The 24,516-nt window shown below is 51.8% G+C and overlaps 2 protein-coding genes and 1 long non-coding RNA gene across 4 annotated transcripts; 2 read left to right on the top strand and 1 right to left on the bottom strand.

Moving 5' to 3' along the window:
* Nucleotides 1–1,340: 1,340 nt before the first annotated feature.
* On the bottom strand, nt 1,341–5,335 carry LOC115892417. The gene is made up of 3 exons (XR_004052306.1): nt 4,848–5,335; nt 1,785–1,906; nt 1,341–1,477 (listed from the first exon to the last, which is right to left on the bottom strand). It is a non-coding gene; the product is annotated as an uncharacterized LOC115892417 (long non-coding RNA).
* On the top strand, nt 1,471–4,513 carry MIA (MIA SH3 domain containing). Of its 2 annotated transcripts, XM_030913855.1 has the most exons (5): nt 1,471–1,571; nt 1,799–1,931; nt 2,015–2,148; nt 3,998–4,108; nt 4,418–4,513. In XM_030913855.1, the coding sequence occupies exons 2-5, from the start codon at nt 1,805–1,807 to the stop codon at nt 4,439–4,441; spliced, it is 396 nt and encodes a 131-aa protein (XP_030769715.1). In that variant the 5' UTR covers nt 1,471–1,571; nt 1,799–1,804; the 3' UTR covers nt 4,442–4,513. The 2 variants fall into 2 exon arrangements, with proteins under 2 accessions (XP_030769715.1, XP_010379129.1); XM_010380827.2 differs by having other exon boundaries at nt 1,471–1,931; nt 4,418–4,511.
* Nucleotides 5,226–24,203, top strand: RAB4B (RAB4B, member RAS oncogene family). Its single transcript, XM_010380826.2, has 8 exons — nt 5,226–5,401; nt 7,018–7,098; nt 7,383–7,497; nt 10,382–10,444; nt 10,524–10,678; nt 14,257–14,352; nt 14,441–14,571; nt 23,826–24,203. The coding sequence occupies exons 1-7, from the start codon at nt 5,386–5,388 to the stop codon at nt 14,554–14,556; spliced, it is 642 nt and encodes a 213-aa protein (XP_010379128.1). The 5' UTR covers nt 5,226–5,385; the 3' UTR covers nt 14,557–14,571; nt 23,826–24,203.
* Nucleotides 24,204–24,516: the final 313 nt, after the last annotated feature.

The following is a 24,516-nucleotide window of genomic DNA, read 5'->3' as shown; positions in this document are numbered from 1 at the left end:
CCAGCCTGGCCAACATGGAGAAACCCTGTCTCTACTAAAAATACAAAAATAGCTGGGCATGGTGGTGCATGCCTGTAATCCCAGCTACTCGGGAGGCTGAGGCAGGAGAATTGTTTGAATCCAGGAGGCAGAGGTTGCAGTGAACCGAGATCATACCACTGCAATATGAGACTCCATCTTAAAAAAAAAAAAAAAGATAGCATAGCAATGGCTGTGGGCCTGGATACAAGTCTTAGCCCCTCCACTTCTCCACTTCCTGGCTCTGTAAGCCTTAGACAAGTTCCTTAACTCCACACTTCCATTTCCATGTAATAAGGGGTTATAGACCAGGCATTGGTGGCTCATGCCTGTAATCCCAGTGCTTTGGGAGGCTGAGGCGGGAGTATCACTTGGGGACATGAGCTCAAGACCAGCCCAGGCAGTACAGAAAGGCACTGGCTTTAGAAAAATAAAAATAAATCATCCAAGAATGGTGACCCACCTACTATTCTACTCAGGAGCCTGACGGGGGAGGATTTCTTGAGCCCAGGGGTTCAAGGATGCAGTGAGCTATGATCACATCACTGTACTTCAGCCTGAGCAACAGCAAGATCCTGTCTCAAAAAATTAAATTAGGCTGGGCTTGATGGCTCATGCCTGTAATCCCAGCACTTTGGAAAGCCACGGTGGGCAGATTGCTTGAGCCCAGGAGTTTGAGATGAGGTTGGGCAACATGACGAAACCCTGTCTCTACCAAAAAATACAAACAATTAACTGGGCATAATAGTGCATGTCTGTGGTTCCAGCTACTCGGTAGGCTGAGGTGGGAGGACTGCTTGAGCCCAGCAAATAGGGGCTACAGTAAACCAGGATCATGCCACTGTACTCCAACCTGGGCAACAGAGCAAGACCCTACCTCAAAATAATTATTAAAAAAAATGGATTAATCGGGCATAGGTGGCTTGTGCCTGCAGTCCCAGTTACTCAGGAGGCTGAGGTGGGAGGATTGCCTGAGTCTAGGAGGTTGAGGCTGCGGTGAGCCACGATGGCACCATTGCACTCCACCTGGGCAACAGGGTAAGACCCTGTCTCAGAAAAGAAAGGGAGGGTTTATAATCACTCCTCCTGACATGATACAGAGTATCCATTTGAGTTCATAACATAAATACGTACTTGGTGAATGCTCTGTAACTACTGGCTTTTTTTATTGTCCCCATTTTACATATAAGGATGCTGAGGCTCTGCGAGGAGAAATAGCTTAGCCCAGGTCATCCAGTGGGAAGCGGCTGGTGCAGAGAAATAGTGATTGTGGTGGGACATTGCCTAGCCTAAGGTTCAGCATACAATATTCAGTCAGTACTCCAGGGCTGAGTTGTTTCTGGTCATCAAAGGGCTGCCTTGTTCTCCTGCCCCACAGCACAGGAAATTCCAAGGTGGTTTTCCTTACAGGCTCCTCCTGCTTCTGTCGCCAGAGGGGACAGCAGAGGAGCCCAGGTACCTAAGCCAAGTCAAGAGAAGATGGAATTGAATATCTCAACCACCTTGTCTGGGCCTCTGTGATTGTTGAGGAGGGGGCTGTCACTGGGAAAGCTGTGAGCTGCTTTGGACCTTATCTGGGAATTTCCTTGGGCTTGCAGCCTTTACCCTATCCTTGAAATGGTTCTGGCTGGGTAGCAACTTCTAGGTGGTGTGGGTGAAATTTGGGACTGGTTTAGGGTGGGGATAAGACCAAGAACACAAGTTTCCTTGAGCTATGGGAGAGAGGGAGGGGAGGAAATTGGAGACCTCAGCACCCCTTTGCTCACTCTCTTGCTCACAGTCCACGATGGCCTGGTCCCTGGTGTTCCTCGGTGTCATCGTCTTGCTGTCTGCCTTCTCCGGACCTGGTGTCGGGGGTGGCCCCATGCCCAAGCTGGCTGACCGGAAGCTGTGTGCAGACCAGGAGTGCAGCCGTAAGAGTGGGGAGGGAAGAACTGGGGGCTTGGGGTGTTAGCCTGTGTGGAGGGTGCTGCATTCCCTTCTATTCCTTCCCTAGACCCTATCTCCATGGCTGTGGCCCTTCAGGACTACATGGCCCCCGACTGCCGATTCCTGACCATTCACCGGGGCCAAGTGGTGTATGTCTTCTCCAAGCTGAAGGGCCGTGGGCGGCTCTTCTGGGGAGGCAGTGTGAGTCTTGGGAGAGTGAAAGAGGGAAGGGTACAGGGCTGGGGTAGATTCATTATCCCCATAAAGGGAAGATCTAACCCTAACCCTAACCCTAACCCTGGGGTAGATTCATTATCCCCATAAAGGGAAGATTTGAGGGGGATGAACTGAAATAGACATTGTGGGGGGATATCCCTTCCTTCCTTCCTTCCTTCCTTCCTTCCTTCCTTCCTTCCTTCCTTCCTTCCTTCCTTCCTCCCTCCCTCCCTCCCTCCCTCCCTTTTTTGAGACAGCGTGTCACTCTGTTGCCCTGGCTAGAGTGCGGTGGTGCGATCTCGGCTCACTGCAACCTCCACCTCCCGGGTTCAAGCGATTCTCCTGCCTCAGCCTCCTGAGTAGCTGGGACTACAGGCATGCGCCACCACGCCTGGCTAATTTTTGTATTTATAGTAGAGACAGGGTTTCACCATATTGGCCAGGCTGGTCTCGAACTCCTGACCTCGTGATCCGCCCACCTCAGCCTCCCAAAGTGCTGGGATTACAGGCATGAGCCACTGCGCCCAGCCCTTATTTATTTATTTTTAATTTTTTTTCCAAGACAGAGACTTGCTGGGTCACCCAGGCTGGAGTGCAATGGTGCAATCTCGGCTCACTGTAACCTCCACCTCTTGGGTTCAAGTGATTCTCCTGCCTCAGCCTCCCGAGTACCTGGCATTACAGGCATGCGCCACCACACCTGGCTAATTTTTGTATTTTTAGTAGAGAAAGGGTTTCACCGTACTGGCCAGGTTGGTCTTGAACTCTTGACCTCATGATTTGCCCACCTTGGCCTCCCAGAGTGTTGGGATTCTAGATGTGAGACACCGCCCCCACCCCTAGCCTATTTTCACTTTATTTACCAATTTTAGGGCACCTGCTATGGTCCCACGTTCTGTTCTAGACACCAAGATACAACAACAAATGATCCTTTTTTTTTTTTTTTTTTTTTTTTTTTTTTTTTTTTTTTTTTTTTTGAGACGGAGTCTCGCTCTGTCGCCCAGGCTGGAGTGCAGTGGCCGGATCTCAGCTCACTGCAAGCTCCGCCTCCCGGGTTTACGCCATTCTCTCGCCTCAGCCTCCCGAGTAGCTGGGACTACAGGCGCCCGCCATCTCGCCCGGCTAATTTTTTGTATTTTTTTTTTTAGTAGAGACGGGGTTTCACCATGTTAGCCAGGATGATCTCGATCTCCTGACCTCGTGATCCGCCCGTCTCGGCCTCCCAAAGTGCTGGGATTACAGGCTTGAGCCACCGCGCCCGGCCCAAATGATCCTTTTTATTCTAATGGAGGGAAATGAGCAAAAAGCAAGTCATAAAAAATAGCAGCCGGGCACGGTAGCTCACACCTGTAATCCCAAGCAAGGCCAAGTTGGGAGGATAGCTTGAGCCCAGGAGTTCGAGACCAGCCTGGGCAATATAGCAAGACCCCCCATCTCTACAAAAAAAAAAATTAAAAATTAACTGGGTGTCATGGTGTGTATCTGTGGTCCCAGCTACTCGAGAGGCTAAGGTGGGAGGATTGCTTGAGCCCAGAAGTTGAGGCTGCAGTGAGCCATGATCATGCTACTGCACCCCCCAACCTGGGCGACACAGTGAGACCCTGTCTCCAAAATAATAATAATAATAGAAGCAAATATGCGCTGATGTGAGAATGAACAGAGACTGACTTGGGTGGTCAGCAAAGGTTCTGAACAGGTGACATTTAAGCTGAGATTCGTATGACAAGGATGGAGCCAGTTACGTGGAGATCAGGGAGAAGGGAGAATGCAAAGCCTTCAGCAGGCATAAGCTTGCCATCTTCCCAGACCCTAGCTTTTAACTCATCTTCCCTAGGTTCAGGGAGATTACTATGGAGATCTGGCCGCTCGCCTGGGCTATTTCCCCAGTAGCATTGTCCGAGAGGACCAGACCCTGAAACCTGGCAAAGTCGATGTGAAGACAGACGTGAGTGTCATGGGGGCTGGCAAAAAATCTGGGGGGAGGACCCTTAGGTTGTGGGGATGGGCAGAAATGTTACCACCCTTGGCTCCCTAGGTGTGTGCGCTGGGAGAAATTCTTTCCCTGCCTCAATTTTCTCACCAGTAAAATGGGTCCAGTTGGGAGGTGCAAAGATTAGAGGGCTCTAGGCTAATTTGCGTAGCACTTGTGTGGCCAGACCTGGGCCCTGCCACTGCAGCCTTTGCTAAAACCATTAGATCCTTTGTGGTGTGACCGCTGGTTTTCTCTCCACTGTTTCCCCTTTCTCTTTTTCAGAAATGGGATTTCTACTGCCAGTGAGCTCAGCCTACTGCTGGCCCTGCCGTTTCCCCTCCCTGGCTTTATGCAAATACAGTCAGCCCAGTGCAAACGACCTGTCTTTGTGGTCTTTGGGGTGGGGTAGGGTGGGGTAGGGACTATACAAATAAAATGTTTCTCTGGGTTCCTGAATCTAACCAATTAACCCGCTGCATATGGTAACGTCAGTGGTTGCTAGGCAGTGTTTCACTGATGAAAGCCCTGTGCGGTAGGAGGGCTCCTAAGCTTAGGTTTCGGACACAAGCAAAGGAAAACCTAAGCAGCCCAACTAGGGGGTTGTGTCCTCTCTAGACCAGTGGGAGGGAGCCAAGCGGACTACGCGGAGGATATAAATCGCAGAGCAAAGGTTTTCTTGGAAGATTATCTGCAAAGGGAGGCGGGAAGTAACCTGCGCCTATCTTCCGAGTTTTCCTCCTTTTTGCCTTTGAGACCAGTAATCGCTCCCGCCAGCTCAAGATCAGCTCCTCTTCCAGTCTCTTTCTGTCAATCCTGCCCTTGCCCCCTTCTTTGCATTCGTATCCCCTCCCCCAAGTCCGCTCCAAACCAATCCGGAGACTCGACTCTGCCCCCGGACTCCAGACTAAATCCGTTCCTCGGCTCGGCAAAGCAGCTCTGCACGTCCCTTCCCACTTGCTCGGCCAATCGCTGGCCTTGGCTCCACCCCTTTGGGCTTCTCACGCCACCAATCCGCGCCTTTTGTCCTGCCCCCTGCCCGCGAGTCCGCCAATCCCGCCCTTCGGAAAGCGTGGTCTGGTATCCAGCTGCTGGAGCGGGTCGCGCTGGAGGGGGGCGGAGGCGGAAGTGGCGGTGCCGGGCACGGGGAGTAGGAAGAAGCCGGGGCTGTAGCCGGAGTGGAGCGGCTGCCAGCCGAGGAGCAGGCGCGGCCGCGGCGCCATATTGCGGCCCTCAGCGGCCGCGACCGAGTCATGGCCGAGACCTACGGTGAGGGTGGTGGGCCGAAGCAGGGGTCCTGGGTCTGGGCCCAGGGAGGATGCGGCCTGTGGGAATGGGCGGGGCTTTGTAGATCAGGGGGCGGGGTCTGGTGTTATGGAGGCAGGGCCTCAGTGCATGCTGGGAGGGGTTTAGTGGGTCTGAGGCTGAGCTTAATCGATTTAGGTGGAGCCTGAGGGTCTGGTGCGTGGGTTAAATAGATCTGGGGCGGGATTTGAGGGAACTGGTCCTTAGGGGTTCAGGGAGGCCCTGAGGGAAGAGGTGGGCCTTATGGATCTGGGCGGAGCCTGAGTGAAGGGGCGGGGCTGACTGCGTTAATGGCAGGAGTCGGGCTTATGGGCTAGAGGGAACACTGGATGGAAGCTCGGGACCCTGGGGCTGATCTGGCTGGAGAGAGCTCTGGAATGGGTTTGGGTATGGGCTGTCCTTGAGTTAGGGGCAGGACTTAGTGGCAAGGGGTGGGGCTTAGGCATGAGAATGGAGCCAGGGTCTGGGCAGAGGGAGGGAAGGAGAGGTCGGGAGGTGGAAAATCAGTAGGGATGCACCACAGGAGGTGGTGATTGGAGGCGGAGGAAGCGCAGGTTTAGGAGTCAGAGGGAGCCGCATTCGTTCAACAAATACAGAAGAGAAGAGTGCAAAGACCCTGAGGTGAGAACCAGCTTGTCGTTTTCAGGGAATAGACTGAAGGTCAGGAGCTATAGTGGAGTGAATGAGTCAGAGGGTGGTAGGAGGGGAAGAGGAACAAGGGCTAGATGGTAGTCCTTGTTTAAATAGCTATCAAGAGACTTTAGCGATGAAATAGCTAAGATCTGGGACTCTGGAGCCCTTGGCCTAGGTTTGAATCTCACTTCTGCCTAGCTCTGTCACTTGGGGCAAGTCAGTTAACCTCTCTGGTCTGTTTCCTCATCTGGAAAATGGGAATAATTTTTAGGCTGCCTCCCTCATAGAGTTTTCCTGAGGATGATGGGAGCTGTTGATGTAAGTAAAGACCTTTAGAGCTGTTCCTGGCCCACAACAACACACAATTGACCTATGTAACAAACCTGCACATGTGGCCTGGGCACGGTGTCTCATGCCTGTAATCCCAGCACTTTGGGAGGCCAAGGCGGGCGGATCACTGAGGTCGGGAGTTTGAGATCAGCCTGACCAACATTGAGAAACCCCGTCTCTACTAACAGTACAAAATTAGCTGAACATGGTGGCGCATGCCTGTAGTCCCAGCTGCTCGGGAGGCTGAGGCAGGAGAATTGCTTGAACCTGGGAGGTTGAAGTTGTGGTGAGCCAAGATTGCGCCATTGCACCCCAGCCTGGGCTACAAAGAGTGAAACTCTGTCTCGAAAAAACAAAAACAAGGACAAAAAAAACCTGCACATGTATCCCCTGAACCTAAAATAAAAGTTGAAAAAAATATATAGAATGTACCTGGCACATGGCAAGTACTACATAAGAGTTATCTGTTATTGTTACCTATTGGTTTGTTTCTGCCTATGTCTGTTTCTCTCCCTCTAACTGTGATGGTTAGAGAGACAGATTGGATTGGAATCCATCTTTTTCCCTGTATCTTTCTCTCCCTGTGGGTATCCCTGATTTTGGCTCCATCTGGTCAGACTTCCTCTTCAAATTCCTGGTGATTGGCAGTGCAGGAACTGGCAAATCATGTCTCCTTCATCAGTTCATTGAGAATAAGTGTGAGTTTCCTGCAGTGGTCCTGGGAACCCTGAGCTGTGGTTATGGGCATGGTGTGGGCTGGTGGGCAGCTGGTGGGGAGGGCAGGGCTGGCCATAGGTACAAGTCCAGTCCTGTCTTTTTGGTCCTTGCTTTGTCATATGTCCTTTACTAGGTTCTCCTTGACCTCAGTCACTCCAGCAATGAGAATGGGTTTGTAGAGACTGAGAAGGCCTTGGAGGATGGGGGATCCTCTGAGCTGCCTCCTCTCTCCCTGCACTGCCCCTTCTGTTCCTCCCACTCCCAGTCAAGCAGGACTCCAACCACACGATCGGCGTGGAGTTTGGATCCCGGGTGGTCAACGTGGGTGGGAAGACTGTGAAGCTACAGATTTGGGACACGGCTGGCCAGGAGCGGTTTCGGTAGGTGGGCTGGGCTCCCAAGGGTGATGAAGAGAGAGAGAGAGAAGGAAAGAGAGAGAGAGACGTGTGTGTAGAGTCACTTGGAGACACTGAGAGGGGAGACACCATAGTTAACAGGTATATATATCCAAGGAGAGAGGGAGTACTGGAGAGAAAGAGATGGCGGAAGAAAAAGAGGTAGGGGCCAGGTGCAGTGGCTCATGCCAGTAATCCCCGTGCTTTGGGAGGCCAAGGTGGGAAGATTGCCTGAGCCCAGGAGTTCGAGACCAGCCTGGGCAACATAGCGAGACCCCATCTCAAAGAAAGAAAAAGAGAGAGAGAAAAGTAGCTTGGGGAGGGGGTGAGGGATAGAGACTGAGAGACACTGAAACAGAAAGAGAAGGGGAAACTTGAGAGACACACACCCAGAAAGGAAAAGAGCAAGAGAGAGACTAAGAGAGTTGGAGAGAATGATAAGAGAGGTAAGGAGGCCTGGCACAGTGGCTCACACCTATAATCCCAGCACTTTGGGAGGCCGAGACGGGCGGATCACGAGGTCAGGAGATCGAGACCAGCCTGCCACCATGGTGAAACCCTGTCTCTACTAAAAATACAAAAAAATTTAGCTAGGCTGTGCTGGTGGATGCCAGTTACTCGGGAGGCTGAGGCAGGACAATTGCTTGAACCTGGGAGGCACAGGTTGCAGTGAGTCAAGATCGCACCAGTTCTCCCCAGCTGGCATGACAGAGTGAGACTGTGTCTCAAAAATAAATAAATAAATAAATAAATAAATAAATAAATAAATAAATAAGGGAGGTGAGGAGACACAGAGAAACAGGTCAGAAGCAGAGAGGGAGACAGGGCAAGTCGGACAGGTGTAGCTGGACACTGAATGAATGAATGCATAGATTTATGGAAAGGCAAGGGTGAGCATGAGAGCCACAGAGATGGAACAGAAAGAGACAGCAAGAAATAGGGAACTGAAGGCACACAGGTCAAGGCAGGAGAACCACTTGAGTCCAGGAGTTTGAGACCAGCCTGGGCAACATTGTGAAATCCCATCTTTCCAAAAGAGAAATGGAGAAATGGACGTGTTGTGGGAGAGGAAGAGGGAAATGCATAGGGCTCAACACGTGGTTGGTCTTTAGGAAATGACTGCAGAAAAGTTGATCGACACCTAGAAACCTTAGGCGAGTCTGAGAAACAGACAGAGAGCAGGGAGAGAAATAGAGGGAATTCAGTCCATGGAAAAGTGTGATCTATGGGAGCACTTAGTAGCTGGTGAGTTAATACTTGTGTATGGATTCACTGCGGGAGGTGCACAGAGCCCAGAGGCAGAGAGAGGGGCTGAAGGATAGACAGGTGTGTGGCATGGGCTAGGTTTACGGTGAGTGTTTAGTAAATGCTTGTGGAATGATTGCATGAGTTCCAGAAGGACCCAGACTGGTGAGACTGAGAATGCAGAGTTGGCTACACTGGGAAGGAGCCTCCACCTGACACAGAAGGACAATGATAAGCAGATGTTGCACAGCGCTTGGGCAGGGCCAGGCAAAGGGGAGATTTGCTCAGAAAATGTTGAATGAACGAATGCACAAATGCATGGGAAGGCAAAAGTAAGCATGAGAGAGCCTGAGAGATGAAACAAACAAACAAACAAGACAGGGAGAAATAGGAAATTAAATAGGGCCAGCCACGGTGGCTCACACCTATAATCCCTGCACTTTGGGAGGCCTAGGCGGGTGGATCACTTGAGGTCAGGAGTTCAATACCACACTGGCCAGCATGGCGAAACCCCATCTCTACTAAAAATGCAAAAATTACCTGGAGGTGGCAGTGCATGCCTGTAATCCCAGCTATTTGGGAGGCTGAGGCAGGAGAATCACTTGCATCCGGGGGGCAGAGGTTGCAGTGAGCCGGGATCACGCCATTGCACTTCAGCCTGGGTGAAAGAGCAGAACTCCATCTCAATCAATCAATCAATCAATAAAAGACACGTAGGGCTGGGCACAGTGGCTCATGCCTGTAATCCCAGCACTTTGGGAGGCCGAGGTGGGCGGATCACTTGAAGAGTTTGAGATCAGACTGGCCAACATGGCGAAACCCCATCTCTACGAAAAATACAAAAATTAGCCGATGTGGTGGCATGCATCCGTAATCCTGGCTACTCAAGAGGCTGAGGTGGGAGAATCACCTGAACCCAGGAAGTGGCGGTTGCAGTGGTTGCAGTGAGCCGAGATCATGGCGCACTGCAGCCTGGGAGACAGAGTGAGACTCTTACTAAAAAAAAAAAAAAAAAAAAAAAGACACATAGGTTAAGGCAGGAGAATCACTTGAGCCCAGGAGTTGGAGACCAGCCTGGGCAACCTAGCAAAGCCCTATCTTTACAAAAACTATTAAGAAATTAGCCAGGTGTGGTGGTGCACACGTGTAGTCCCAGATACTCCAGAGGCTGAGGTGGGAGGATCCCTCCCCTGGGAGACTGAGCCCAGGAGTTCGAGGATGCAGTGAGCCAAGATCATGCCACTGCACTCTAACCTGGGCTACAGAGCAAGACCATCAAAAAAATAAAAATAAAAATAAAAAAAAGACACACATGTAAGAGACACAGAGAGAAAAAGAGACCAATGGAAAGACAGGGACACAGAGAGACAAAGATAGGGAGACTTACAGACAGAGGCAGCTGGCCAGCTAAGTGAGATAGAAGCTGAGAGAGGCAAAGAGAGAGAGGGACTGCAAAGATGCAAGAACAGAGAGGAATTGCATGGCGACCCGACCAAGGCCAGGTTTTGGGGGATGGGCCAGCAGTGAAGGGGGGCCTCCGAACCACCAGTCTCTCTCTGCAGAGGGGGGCATTCTCAGGGCAGATCCCAGCCTTGGGGGTGACTGGGTCCCCCTGGCCCCACAGGTCGGTGACGCGGAGTTATTACCGAGGGGCGGCTGGAGCCCTGCTGGTGTACGACATCACCAGGTGGGTGCCCGGGGTGGGTGGGGCAGGGCATGGGGGGCTCCTCTCTGCACTGCCTCCCTCCCCTCTCCCTTCTCCACAGCCGGGAGACGTACAATTCACTGGCTGCCTGGCTGACAGATGCCCGCACCCTGGCCAGCCCCAACATCGTGGTTATCCTCTGTGGCAACAAGAAGGACCTGGACCCTGAGCGGGAGGTCACTTTCCTGGAGGCCTCCCGCTTTGCCCAGGAGAATGGTGAGGGCTGTGTCGTGGACCAGGTGGTGGTGGGGGTGGACAGTCCACAGGGACCATGGGTTTACTGGCTGTGAGTGGCTGTGCCCGGCAGGGGCACGTGGAGGTTCAGAGGTCTGGGTTCAAAATTGAGTGTTGGCTGGATGTGGTTGCTCACACCTGTAATCCCAGCAGTTTGGGAGGCCAAAGTGGGAGGATTGCTTGAGCCCAGGAGTTTGAGACCAGCCTGGACAACATAGTGAGATCCTATCTCTACAAAAAATTTTAGGCCGGGCGCGGTGGCTCAAGCCTGTAATCCCAGCACTTTGGGAGGCCGAGACGGGCGGATCACGAGGTCAGGAGATCGAGACCATCCTGGCTAACATGGTGAAACCCCGTCTCTACTAAAAAATACAAAAAATTAGCCAGGCGAGGTGGCAGGTGCCTGTAGTCCCAGCTACTCGGGAGGCTGAGGCAGGAGAATGGCGTGAACCTGGGAGGCGGAGCTTGCAGTGAGCTGAGATCCGGCCACTGCACTCCAGCCTGGGCGACAGAGCCAGACTCCGTCTCAAAAAAAAAAAAAAAAAAAAAAAAAAAAAAAAAAAATTTTAAAAATTAGGTGGGTGTGGTGGCTTATACCTGTAGTCCCAGCTATAGTGGAGGCTGAGGCAGGAGGATCACCTGAGCCTGAGAGTTTTTAAGACTTCAGTGAACCGTGATCACGACATTGTACTCTAGGAGACAGAGCAAGACCCTGTCTCCAAAAAAAAAAAAAAAACAAAAAACAAACAAACAAAAAGCCTAAGTGTTGCCACCAGTGAGCTGTGTGATTACACTGGTTCTGTTTCTTCATCTGGAAAGTGGGATCACAGTGTTTCTGCCTCACAGTGTGCTGTGATGATTAAGGGAGATTGTCTGTGGAAAGTCCTCAGCAACTGCCACGGAGCGGGTGCTAGATTAATGTTGGCTACTAAGGTTTCGCCTACCGTGGGGAGGCAGCATAGGGTATTGGTTTAATTAATTCTTTTATTATATTTTATTTTATCTATTTTTCCTCCTACCACACCTTCCCGGGTATTGGTTTAATGTAGAGATTGCAACCCCCGATGGCCCTAGGTGAAAGGCATTTTTTTTTTTTTTTTGAGACGTTGTCTCACTCTGTCACCCAGGCTGGAGTGCAGTGGCTGGATCTCGGCTCACTGCAAGCTCCGCCTCCCGGGTTTACGCCATTCTCCTGCCTCAGCCTCCAGAGTAGCTGGGACTACAGGCGCCCGCCACCTCGCCCGGCTAGTTTTTTTTTTTTGTATTTTTTAGTAGAGACAGGGTTTCACTCTATTAGCCAGGATGGTCTCGATCTCCTGACCTCGTGATCCGCCCATCTCGGCCTCCCAAAGTGCTGGGATTATAGGCTTGAGCCACCGTGCCCGGCCTGAAAGGCAGGTTTTTTTTTTTGAGACAGTGTCTTGCTCTGTCGCCCAGGCTGGAGTACAGTGGCACAATCTCGGCTCACTGCAACTTTTGCCTCCTGGGTTAAAGTGATTCTTCTGCCTCAGCCTCCCGAGTAGCTGGGACTACAGGCACACGCCACCACACATTTTTGTATTTTTAGTAGAGACGGGGTTTCACTATATTGGCCAGGCTGATCTTGAACTCCTGACCTTGTGATCCGCCCGCCTCAGCCTCTCAAAGTGCTGGGATTACAGGTGGGAGCCACCACACCCGGCAAAAGGCACATTTTTGAATATAGGAGATGGGATGGGGTAGATCCTAGAGTAACAGGCACTAGTGTTAAGAGGAGTGCAGCATACTGACCACCCACACCAAAAGGCTTGCAAGGGCCAACCACAATGGCTCACACCTGTAATCCCAGCATTTTGGGAGGCCAAGGTAGGAGGATCACTTGAGGTCAGGAGTTTGAGACCAGCCTGTGTAACAGAGGGAGACCCCACCTCTACAAAAAAAGAAAAAAAAATAGCTAGGTGTGGTGGCATATGCCTGTGGTCCAGGCTACTCAGGAGGTTGAGGCAGGAGGATCACTTGAGCCCAGAAGTTCGAGGCTGCAGTGATCTATGATCGTACCACTGCACTCCAGCCTAGGGGACAGAGAGATACTTTGTTTCAAAGAAAAAAAACAAAAATGGTTTGTAAGTATAAACTCATTTGAAAACTTTGTGTTGGCCAAACCACCCACATCTGGTGGCTTGAGATCTGCTTATGTTCCCCTGGTTTGCAACCTCCAGGTTTTTTTTTTTTTTTTTTTGAGACGGAGTCTCACTCTGTCGCCCAGGCTGGAGTGCAGTGGCACGATCTCGGCTCACTGCAAGCTCCGCCTCCCGGGTTCACGCCATTCTCCTGCCTCAGCCTCCCGAGTAGCTGGGAGGGACTACAGGCGCCCGCCACCTCGCCCGGCTAGTTTTTTGTATTCTTTTGAGTAGAGACAGGGTTTCACCGTGTTAGCCAGGATGGTCTCGATCTCCTGACCTCGTGATCCGCCCGTCTCGGCCTCCCAAAGTGCTGGGATTACAGGCTTGAGCCACCGTGCCCGGCCTTGCAACCTCCAGGTTTTAAAGGAGGTTTTGCCATCAGAGAGGTGTGGGTGCGAATCCAGCTCTGATTTTCTGACTGTGGGACCTTGTCACGAGGCTGATCGGTAGACTCTGGTTGGCCTGTGCCTGTCCTAGATGGTGCTAGGGACACAGTGTTGGAGACAGCCCTAGGCCCAACCTGCATGGAGCTCACAGTTCAGTGGGTGGGGGTGGAAGGACAGGCCCACTTGCCAGACAGTAACAGCCCAGAAAGGTCAGGGCTTGATGGCGAAGCACCGGGAGAGAGGGGTGAGAGCCAGCGGGGGAGAGCCCCAGAGGGGTCAGGGCCAGGACTAGGGGAGCAGGCAGAGGGATTGGGGTGGGATGGAGAACACAGGCAGAGGGATCAGGGCTAGGATAGGGCAGGCACAGGTACAGGGGTCAGGTGGGATGAGGGGGCACAGGGAGAGGAGTTACATGGAATGGGGAGCATGAGCAGAGGGTTGGGGTGGGATGGGGAGCCCAGGTAGAGGGGTCAAAGCCAGGTTTTGGGGGGGCACAGGCAGAGTGGTTGCATGGGACGGGGGAGCATGGGCAGAGGGGTCAGGGATGGAATGGGGCAGGCCCAGGCAGAAGGGTCAGGGGTAGAATGGGGCAGGCCTGGGCAGAGGGGTCAGGGGTGGAATGGGGCAGGCCCAGGTAGAAGGGTCTGGGGGGTACGATGGGGACCCAGGCAGAGGGTTGGGGCCAGGATGAGGAGGCACAAGGAGAGGGGTCAGGGCCAGGATAGGGGGCCACAAGAAGCTGTGGTAGCCCTAAGTAGGCACCTAACCCAGCCTAGGAAGTCAGGGAGGACTTCCTGGAGGAGGAGCTGTGTGAGCTGAGCTCTGAAGGAAGAGCTGGGTGGGCATATGGGGAAGCGGACATCAGTGGCAAGGAAATGGCATGCGCAGAGGCCTGAGGTGAGGGTAAGCGGAGATGGAACATTGGAGGAACAGGATGAGAGTCAGCAGGTGAGAGCTCAGTGGAGGGTGGGGACTTACTGGGGCCCTGACCTCAGAGTGTGTGCCCCTGCAGAGCTGATGTTTCTGGAGACCAGCGCTCTCACAGGTGAGAATGTGGAAGAGGCATTCCTCAAGTGTGCCCGCACCATCCTCAACAAGATTGACTCAGGTGAGGCCCCTACCGGCTCGAGTGGGAGCACAGGGCAGGCCTGGGGGTCTCCAGGCAACCAGTGCTGACCTCTCCCCTTCCCCGACAGGTGAGCTAGACCCCGAGAGGATGGGATCCGGCATTCAGTATGGGGATGCGTCCCTCCGCCAGCTTCGGCAGCCTCGGAGTGCCCAGGCCGTGGCCCCTCAGCCGTGTGGCTGCTGAGCCTTGTGGAGCCAGGTGGGACACTGGGGGCTCAGAGAGGCAGGGTGGTTTCTTGGGAGTGGGGGAGGTGGTGTAGAGATAGACACTGAACATGTCATGGCAAGAGAAACAGAGTGAGAGAGAAAGATGCAAAAACACATAAGCTAAAGGAGGCATCTGGCTGGGCGCAGTTGCCTGTAATCTCAGCACTTTGGGAGGCCCAGGTGGGCGGAGGCAGTTCACTGGGTGGGGGTGGAGGGACAGACCCACTTCCAGACAGTGACAGCTCAGAAAGGTCAGGGCCAGGCTGGGCACAGTGGCTCACACCTGTAATCCCTGCACTCTGGAAGGCTGAGGTGGGCGGATCACCTGAGGTCAGGAGTTCGAGACCAGTCTGGCCAACATGGTGAAAACCCCCCCCCCTTTACTAAAAATACAAAAATTAGCCAGGTGTGGTGGCGGACGCCTGTAATCCCAGCTACTTGGGAAGTTGAGGCAGGAGAATAGCTTGAACCCAGGAGGTGGAGGTTGCAGTGAGCTGAGGTCATGCCATTGCACTCTAGCCTGGGTGATAAGAGCGAGACTTCATCTCAAAAAAAAAAAAAAAAAAGAAAGGTCAGGACCAGATGGGGAAGCACTGGGAGACTGGGGGAGATGGGTCAGAGCCAGCAGGGGAGAGGCCCAGGGGTGTCAGGGCCAGGGTCGGGGTACAGGCAGAGGGATCAGGGGTGGGATAGGGCAGGCAGAGGGGTCAGGGTGGGATGAGGGGACACAGGCAGAGGGGTTGCATGTGATGCGGGGGGGGGGATACATAAGGTCAGGTGTTCGAGACCAGCCTGGCCAACATGGTGAAACCCCTTCTCTACTAAAAATACAAAAATTAGCCAGGCATGGTGGTACATGCCTATATTCTCAACTACTTGGGAGGCTGAGGCAGGAGAATCACTTGAACCTGGGAGGTGGAGGTTGCAGTGAGCCAAGATTTAGCCGCTGCATTCCAGGCTGGGCGACAGAGCAAGACTCTGTCTCAAAAAAAAAAAAAAAAAGACACCTTCCGGGCCACAGGGAATCCACCTGTCCCCTGCAGCTCCAGGCCAGCTTCCTGCTCTAGACCTTGACCCTTCCATTCATAGTTCTCCAACGATTTATTGAGTGCCTGCTGTGTGCCAGGCCCTGCTCAAGGCACTGGGGCTATGGCAGGGAGTAAAACAGACTCCCATCCCCATGGTGCTGACATTCTCTTTGGAGGAGACAGGTGATAAACGAGATGTAAGTCGGCTGGGTGCAGTGGCTCACACCTGTAATCCCACCACTTTGGCAGGGTGAGATGGGAAGATCACTTTGAGACCAGGCTGGGCAACAAAGCAACTTTATCTCCACAAAAAGTTTTTTAAAATTAGTCAGGCGTGGTAGTGTGCACCTGGAGTCCCAGCTGCTCAGGAGGCTGAGGTGGGAGGATGACTTGAGCCCAGGAGTTCGAGGCTGCAGTGAGCTGTGACCACGCACAACTGTACTCCAGCCTGGGTGACAGAACGAGATTGTCTCAAAAAAAAAAAAAAAAGAAAAGAAGAGAAATACATAAGTAAAGTATGTAGTAGTGAGGAAGGTAAGAACTATGGAGAAAAATAAAACAAGCACAAATGGGTGGATAGGGTGGAGGAGTGTACTTTTTTTTTTCTTTGAGACGGGGTATTGCTCTGTCACCCAGGATGGAGTGCTGTGGCATGATCTCGGCTCCCTGCAACCTCCACTTCTGGGGTTCAAGTGATTCTCCCGCCTCAGCCTCATGAGTAGCTGAGATTACTGGTGACTACCACCACGCCCGGCTAATTTTTTGTATTTTTAGTAGAGACGGGGTTTCACCATGTTGGCCAGGCTGGTCTCAAACTCCTGACCTCAAGTGATCCACCCACCCTCAGCCTACTAAAATGTTGGGATTACAGGCGTGAGTCACTGCGCCTGGCCAAGAGTGTACTTTTTTTTTTCTTTTGAGGTGGAGTTTCACTTTTGTTGCCCAGGCTGGAGTGCAATGGCTCAATCTTGGCTCACCGCAACTTCTGCCTCCTGGGTTCAAGCAGTTCTCCTGCCTCAGTCTCCTGAGTAGCTGGGATTACAGGCATGTGCCACCACGCCTGGCTAATTTTGTATTTTTAGTAGAGACGGGGTTTCTCCATGTTGGTCAGGCTGGTCTGGAACTCCCGACCTCAGGTGATCTGCCCGCCTTGGCCTTCCAAAGTCCTGGGATTACAGGTGTGAGCCACTGTACCCGTCCTTGTTTTCTTTTTCTTTTTTTTTTTTTTTGAGACAGAGTCTCGCTCTGTCGCCCAGGCTGGAGTGCAGTGGCCGGATCTCGGCTCACTGCAAGCTCTGCCTCCTGGGTTCAAGCGATTCTCCTGCCTCAGCCTCCTGAGTAGCTGGGACTACAGGTGTGTGCCACCATGCCCAGCTAATTTTTTGTATTTTTAGTAGAGACGGGGTTTCACCATGTTGGCCAGGTTGGTCTCGATCTCTTGACCTCGTGATCCGCCCACCTCAGCCTCCCAAAGTGCTGGGATTACAGGTGTCAGCCACCGCACCTAGCCTAGAGTGTACTTTTAAACAAGATGATGGAAGCCTCACTGAGAAGATGACATTTGAGTAAAGGAGGGGAGATGGGGGGGCCTGTGGGGATCTGGGGCAAGAGCGTTGGCCGAGAGCACAGCAAGTGCAACGCTGCTAGTGAGGTGCATGCCTGGCGTGGGTGAGGGTAACCAAAGCAACCAGTGTGGGCGTCATGGAGGACCTGTGTGTGTTTTGCAGGTACAGCATGAGATGGGGTCAGGGGTTGGAGGAAGCAGATCAGTTAGGGCCTGTAGGCCCTGGGGAAGCCTCTGGCTTATACTCTGTGTGGGAGCCACAGGAAGCTGCTGAACAGAGGAGGGACAGGATCCAATTCAGGGGTTCATAGATTTCCTCTGCCTGCATAAAGAGAAGAGGCTGTGAGGGGCAGAGGGGGTCACCAGGACACCAGAGAGGAAGCTGCTGCAAAGTCCAGGGGAGAAATGGTGGAGGACAGGACGAGGGGGTGGGCAGAGGAATGGCTGAGAAGGGAATAGGGTCCATGTCCTCCCTAGACTCTTTGTCTTCCAGTTTTGGCCAATCTTTTTTTTTTTTTTTTCTTCGGTCCTGTCTTTTTTATTATTTTTTTGACACAGAGTCTCGCTTTGTTACCCAGGCTGGAGTGCAGTGGCGTGATCTTGGCTCACTGCAAGCTCTGCCTCCCGGGTTTACGCCATTCTCCTGCCTCAGCCTCCCGAGTAGCTGGGACTACAGGCGCCCGCCACCATGCCCGGCTAATTTTTTGTATTTTTTTTAGTAGAGACGGGGTTTCACCATGTTAGCCGGGTTGGTCTCGATCTCCTGACCTCGTGATCCGCCTGCCTCGGGTTCCTAAAGTGTTGGGATTACAGGCGTGAGCCATTTTTTTGTTTTGTTTTGTTTTAGAGAGAATCTCACTGTCGCCCAGGCTGTAGCGCAGTGGCACCATCTTGGCTCACTGTGACCTCCACCTCCTGGGTTCAAGTGAATCTCCTCCTCAGCCTCCCAAGTAGCTGGGATTACAGGCGTGTACCACCATGGCCAGCTAATTTTTTTTGTTTTGTTTTGTTTTTTGAGACGGAGTCTCACTCTGTTACCCAGGCTGGAGTGCAGTGGCACGGTCTCGGCTCATTGCAACCTCCGCCTCCTGGGTTCAAGCGAGTCTTCTGCCTCAGCCTGCCGAGTAGCTGGGACTACAGGCACGTGCCACCATGTCTGGCTAATTTTTTGTATTTTTAGTAGAGACGGGGTTTCACCATGTTAGCCAGGATGGTCTCGATCTCCTGACCTCATGATCCACCCGCCTTGGCCTCCCAAAGTGCTGGGATTACAGGTGTGAGCCACTGCACCTGGTCAATTTTTGTATTTTTTTTTTTTTTTTTTTTTTGAGACGGAGTCTAGCTCTGTCGCCCAGGCTGGAGTGCAGTGGCCGGATCTCAGCTCACTGCAAGCTCCGCCTCCCGGATTTACGCCATTCTCCTGCCTCAGCCTCCCGAGTAGCTGGGACTACAGGCGCCCGCCACCTCGCCCGGCTAGTTTTTTGTATTTTTTTTTTTAGTAGAGACGGGGTTTCACCGTGTTAGCCAGGATGGTCTCGATCTCCTGACCTCGTGATCCGCCCATCTCGGCCTCCCAAAGTGCTGGGATTACAGGCTTGAGCCACCGCGCCCGGCAATTTTTGTATTTTTAATACAGATGGGTTTTGCCACGTTCGTGAGGCTGGTGTCAAACTCCTGACCTCAGGTGATTCACCCGCCTTGGCCTCCCAAAGTGCTGGAATTACAGGCCTGAGCCACTGCGCCCGGCCAATCCTGTCTCCTTTTGATGCGGCCAGTGGGTCTTTCTAACACACACATCTGCTCCTCTCACTCCCTTGTTCAAAACCATCCATGCCTCTCAGGGTCCCAGGACACAGCTGAACTCTTCAGCCTGGTGTTTGACCCTCTGCAGGGACTGGCCCCTGCCAGCCCAGCCTCACCGGCCTCAGCCACTTGTCCGTCTCCCTACCTCTCAGGCCACTCCAGCCACACTGAAGTTCTTCCCATTCCTCTGGGCCCTTGCTCATGCTGGGCCTCTGCCTGCAACACCATTCCTAGCCTATTTTCCCTGGCAACCTCCTTCCCTCCTCCAGGAAGCACTACTTGTTCCTCCATGCTTGGTCCAAACTTTTTTTTTTTTTTTTTTGAGATAGAGTCTCACTCTGTCACCCAGGCTGGAGTGCAGTGGCATGATCTCAGCTCACCGCAACCTCCGCTCCTGGGTTCAAGCAATTCTGGTGCCTCAACCTCCTGAGTAGCTGGGACTATTGGCACCGGCCACCAACGCCTGCCAATTTTTTGTATTTTTAGTAGAGACAGGGTTTCACCATGTTGGCCAGCTGCTCACAAACTCCTGGCCCCAAGTGATCCACCCACCTCAGCATCCAAAGTGCTGGGATTATAGGCGTGAGCCACTGCACCGGGACCCAAACTTCTGAACAGGCTTTCAAAACCCTGCAGGATTTGGTCCCATCCCCGCCTCTCTTGGGGATGTGTATGTCTTGCCAATTCTCCCTTCTATACTTCATGCTCAATCCCCTCCCAGCCCTTGGCAGCTCCAGGGTGGGACAGGTGGGGAACAGGTGGTTAGACCTTGGATCTACTTGGAAGGCAGAGCTAACATGATTTCCTCATGGAATGGATGTGTAATCTGAAAGAGAGAGAGGAATCAAGGATGATGTCTTCAGAAAGTGCTCTCTTGTCCTTCCAGGACTTTGCACCTGCTGTGCCTGAGCAAGAAGTTTGCTTATCTGTAAAATGAGGCTGATAATAGCACCTGCTTCTCTAGGTGTTGAGAAGAAATAAGTTAATTTACGAAAGTGCTCAGAATGGCGCCTTATGGTCAAGAAGACTTGATCGATGAGGGCTGTTTTTAAAGTTTTCTTCTTATCCATCTTTGGGCTGAGCTCAAAGGAATGGGTGTGTCCTCTTCACCTCAGGGCGTTAGCAGAGACTCTGTCCTAGAGTTTGCCCTCAGCAGGTCAAATGTAACAAGGCAAGGCTTTTTCCACACTTTGTTGACTGCGATCTGCAGGAAGAAATATATTTTATGTGTTGATCTAGGACTGACTGTAGAAGATCCCACCCACATATAAAACTCAAACACATTTTCCTACCACCAGTATTCTTTCATTTTTTGGCACTGAAGCGAAAGTCACATAACATACATTTACGTGACTTTTCAGAGTGTACAATTCAATGGCATTTAGTACATTCACAGGGTTGTGCAATCACCACCTCTGTGTTGTTCCAGAATGTTTTCTTTTCTTTCTTTTTTTTTTTTTTTTTTGAGACACAGTCTCGCTCTGTTACCCAGGATAGAGTGCAGTAGAGCGATCTTGGCTCACTGCAACCTCCGCCTCCCGGGTTCAAGCGATTCTCCTGCCTCAGCCTCTGGAGTAGCTATAATTACAGGCATGCACCACCACACCCACCTAATTTTTGTATTTTTAGTAGAGTCGGGGTTTGACCATGTTAGCCAGGCTGGCTCGAACTCCTGACCTCAGGTGATCCACCCACCTCGGCTTCCCAAAGTGCTGGGATTACAGGCGTGAGCCATCGCGCCCGGCCTCAGGACGTTTTCATTACCCTAAAAGGAAACCCCATACTTATTAAGCAGTCACTCTCCATTCCCCCATCCCCTGGCAACTACCAATTTGTTTTCTGTCTCTGTTGGCCAATATAACATTTTTTTGCTTTACCTTTGTTTTTAGAAGATTCTTACTTTGTAACCCAGGCTGGAGTGCCGTGGCACCATCTCAGCTCACTGCAGCCTTGACCTCCTGGGCTCAAGTCATCTTCCCATCTCAGCCTCCCAAGTAACTGGGACTACTGGTGTGCACCACCACACCCGGCTAATTTTTGTATTTTTATTTTTTGAAGAGATGGGGTTTCACTATGTTGCTCAGGCTGGTCTCGAACTCCTGAGCTCAAGCGATTCATCCACCTCAGCATTCCTGTAAGTGCTGGAATTACAGGTGGGAGCCACCATGCCTGGCCTCTTTTCCTTTTTTCTTTTCTTTTTTTTTTTTTTTGAGGTATGTTCTATGTTAGCCAGGTTGGTCTTAAACTCCTGGCTTTGCCGGGTGTGGTTGCTCACACCTGTAATCCCAGCACTTCGGGAGACTGAGGCGGGCAGATCACAAGGTCAGGAGTTTGAGTCCAGGGTGACCAACATGGTAAAACCCCATCTCTACTAAAAATACAAAAATTAGTTGGGCGTGGTGGCATGCGCCTATAATCCCAGCTACTCGGGGCTGAGGCAGAGGAATCGTTTGATCCCTGGAAGCAGAGGTTGTAGTGAGCCGAGATCGCGCCACTTTACTCCAGCATGGGTGACAGAGCGAGACTCCGTCTCAAAAAAAAAAAAAAAAAAAAAACCCAAACCAAACCAAAACAAAAAAACCTCCTGGCCTCAGGCAATCCTCTACCTCAGCTTCCCAAAGTGCTAGGATTACAAACATAAGCCACCGAGCCCAGCCAACCAATATAATATATCTTTTTAAATTATTATTATTTTTTGAGATGGAGTTTTGCTCATGTTGCCCACGCTGGAGTGCAATGGTGTGATCTCGGCTCACTGAAACCTCTGGCTCCTGAGTTCAAGTGATTTTCCTGCCTCAGCCTCCCTAGCAGCTGGGATTACAGGTGTCCACCACCATGCCCAGCTAATTTCTTTGTATTTTTATTAGAGACAGGGTTTCAACATGTTGTCCAGGCTGGTCTCAAACTCCTGACCTCAGGTGATGCACCTGCATTTAAAAAAAAAATTTTTTTTTAAATAATGTTTTAATTTTGTAGAGAGAGTGTCTGTGTTGCCCAGGCTGGTCTCGAACTCCTGGGCCTAAGTGATCCTCTCCTGCCTTTACCTCCCAAAGTGCTAGGATTATAGGTGTGAACCACTGCACCCGCCCAACCAATAGAATATTTGTATTTTATATATATATATATATATTTTTTTTTTTTTTTTTTTTTTTTTTTTTTGAGACGGAGTCTCGCTTTGTCACCCAGGCTGGAGTGCAGTGGCTGGATCTCAGCTCACTGCAAGCTCCGCCTCCCGGGTTCACGCCATTCTCCTGCCGCAGCCTCCCAGGTAGCTGGGACTACAGGCGCCGCCACTTCGCCCGGCTAGTTTTTTTTTTTTGTAGTTTTTAGTAGAGACGGGGTTTCACCGTGTTAGCCAGGATGGTCTCGATCTCCTGACCTCGCAATCCGCCCGTCTCGGCCTCCCAAAGTGCTAGGATTACAGGCTTGAGCCACCGCACCCGGCCTATTCGTATTATTTATGATGCACTCTGATACTTGCTGTTCTATGCTATTCTATTTGATTTTAAAAATTGGTCAAGGCCCACCAAACTGATTTTCCCATCAAGGTAGTGACACAGGTTAGAATTACCTGGAGAACTTTAAAATATACTGATGCCCAGGCCTCACCCCAGAGATTCTGAAGTGGTTTCAGGACTTTTTTCTTTTGCTTAATTAAAACATAGAGATGGGGTCTCACTATGTTGCCCAGGCTGGTCTCAAACTCCTGGCCTCAAGCAATTCTCCCGCTGTGGCCTCCCAAAGTGCTGGGATTAAAGACATGAGCCAGCCAGTTTCAGCATTTCTGGAAGCTCCCAGTTAATGCTATATACAACCAAAGTGAGAAACACTAACCTAACGTCTCCCCAGTTTGGGGAACACTGAAATGAGACAGAGCCAGGGTGATCCAGGAACATAGAGGGACACAGAAAAATACAAAGGCAGGTTCATTTTATTTATTTATTTATTTAATTTTTTTTGGAGACAGAGTCTCCCTCTGTCACCCACGCTGGAGTGCAGTGGTGTGATCTTGGCTCACTGCAACCTCCGCCTCCTGGGTTCAAGCGATTCTCCTGCCTCAGCCTGCCAAGCAGCTGGGACTCCAGGCGCCTGCCACCATGCCCGGTTAATTTTTGTATTTTTAGTAGAGACGGGGGTTTCACCATTGGCCATGCTGGTCTTGAACTCCTGACCTTGTGGTCTGCCCGTCTGGGCCTCCCAAAGTGCTGGGATTACAGGTGTGAGCCACCGCGCCCAGCCTATTTATTTTTTTGAGACAGTCTCACTCTGTTGCCTAGGCTGGAGTGCAGTGGCACAATCTTGGCTCACTGCAACCTCCACCTCTCAGGCTCAAGCCATCTTCCCACCTCAGCCCCCCAGGTAGCTGGGACTACTGGTGCATGCCACTACGCCTGGCTAATGTTTATATTTTTTTGTAGAGATGGGGTTTCGTGGTGTTGCCTAGGCTGGTCTTAAACTTCTGGGCTCAAGCAATCCTCCCGCCTTGGCTTTCCACAGTGCTGGGATTACAGGCGTGAGCCACTGCGTCCAGCCAGATTCATGATATTTAGATGTTGAAATGTGGCTTTACAGACTTAGACAGAAAGAGAGAGAGAAAAAAAAAAAGAACAACAAAAAACAGACTTAGACAGCTTTCTGAGGCAAACAAACAGGGAGATGCAGGTACCCTCAGCGCAAGCCCCAAATTACCTGCAGGGGAGAGACGGAAAATCAGACAATGTAGAAACTGGGAGAAGAAAGGTATGGACAGACCGATGCAGATAGGAGGGCAGGGAAATACCTGGAAATGAGATAGAGACCAGCTGGACAGACCCCAGGGACCCTGCAGGTCACCACACCCTTCTCTTTCAGCTCACCTGTTCTTCAGGACCAGCCCTGCCCTTCCGGCTGGGGCCCAGGCCCAGGCTCCGAGAGGCCGTGTCCCAACCTGCCCTGGCCCCGGAGAAGCTGCACCGCCACCTGTCCCCCTTCCTTGGTGGGGCCTGGCTTTGGGGCAAGACTGAGCCACGGGGGAAGGGGGATCCCGTACCTGCTGCTGCTTCCTCTGTCTTGGCTAACCTCTGTCCCCCTGAACCCCTAACCATACCCCAAGAGCTCCCAAAGCCTGAGACCAGGGTCATTTGTCCCTACCTCCCCGCCTGGCCCTGCTGTTGCTAGTACCTGTTATTTATTACCTGGAGGCCTGTCCAGCACCCACCCTACCCCCATAAAGCATTGTTTACACCTGTGTCTTGGCCTCCATTATTCTGAGATGGCAGGGAGATGGAAGAGGTCCCTGATGGAAGAATCAAATGTCATGGTGTTTGGGGGCCTTGTTTCTGTTTTTTGTTTGTTTGTTTTGAGATGGGAGTTTCCTTCTTGTTGCCCAGGCTGGAGTGCAATGGCACGATCTTGGCTCACCACAACCTCCACCTCCCGGGTTCAAGAGATTCTCCTGCCTCAGCCTCCCGAGTAGCTGGGATTACAGGCATGTGCCACCATGCTCGGCTAATGTTGTATTTTTAGTAGAGATGGGGTTTCTCCATGTTGGTCAGGCTGGTCT

Source organism: Rhinopithecus roxellana, chromosome 12, assembly GCF_007565055.1.
Source record: "Rhinopithecus roxellana isolate Shanxi Qingling chromosome 12, ASM756505v1, whole genome shotgun sequence".
NCBI lineage: Eukaryota > Metazoa > Chordata > Mammalia > Primates > Cercopithecidae > Rhinopithecus > Rhinopithecus roxellana.
The sequence above is the reverse complement of the archived record's forward strand: the minus strand, read 5'-3'. Positions and strand labels throughout refer to the sequence as shown.

Excerpts from the sequence above, each read along its gene's own strand:
- RAB4B (XM_010380826.2), top strand. Across the intron at positions 10,679-14,256 it reads CCGCTTTGCCCAGGAGAATG|AGCTGATGTTTCTGGAGACC; the intron begins GTGAGGGCTGTG and ends GTGCCCCTGCAG. Across the intron at positions 14,353-14,440 it reads CCTCAACAAGATTGACTCAG|GTGAGCTAGACCCCGAGAGG; the intron begins GTGAGGCCCCTA and ends CTTCCCCGACAG.
- MIA (XM_010380827.2), top strand. The coding sequence starts at position 1,733 with ATGGGAGAGAGGGAGGGGAGGAAATTGGAGACCTCAGCACCCCTTTGC. Across the intron at positions 1,932-2,014 it reads TGCAGACCAGGAGTGCAGCC|ACCCTATCTCCATGGCTGTG; the intron begins GTAAGAGTGGGG and ends TTCCTTCCCTAG. Across the intron at positions 2,149-3,997 it reads GGCTCTTCTGGGGAGGCAGT|GTTCAGGGAGATTACTATGG; the intron begins GTGAGTCTTGGG and ends CATCTTCCCTAG.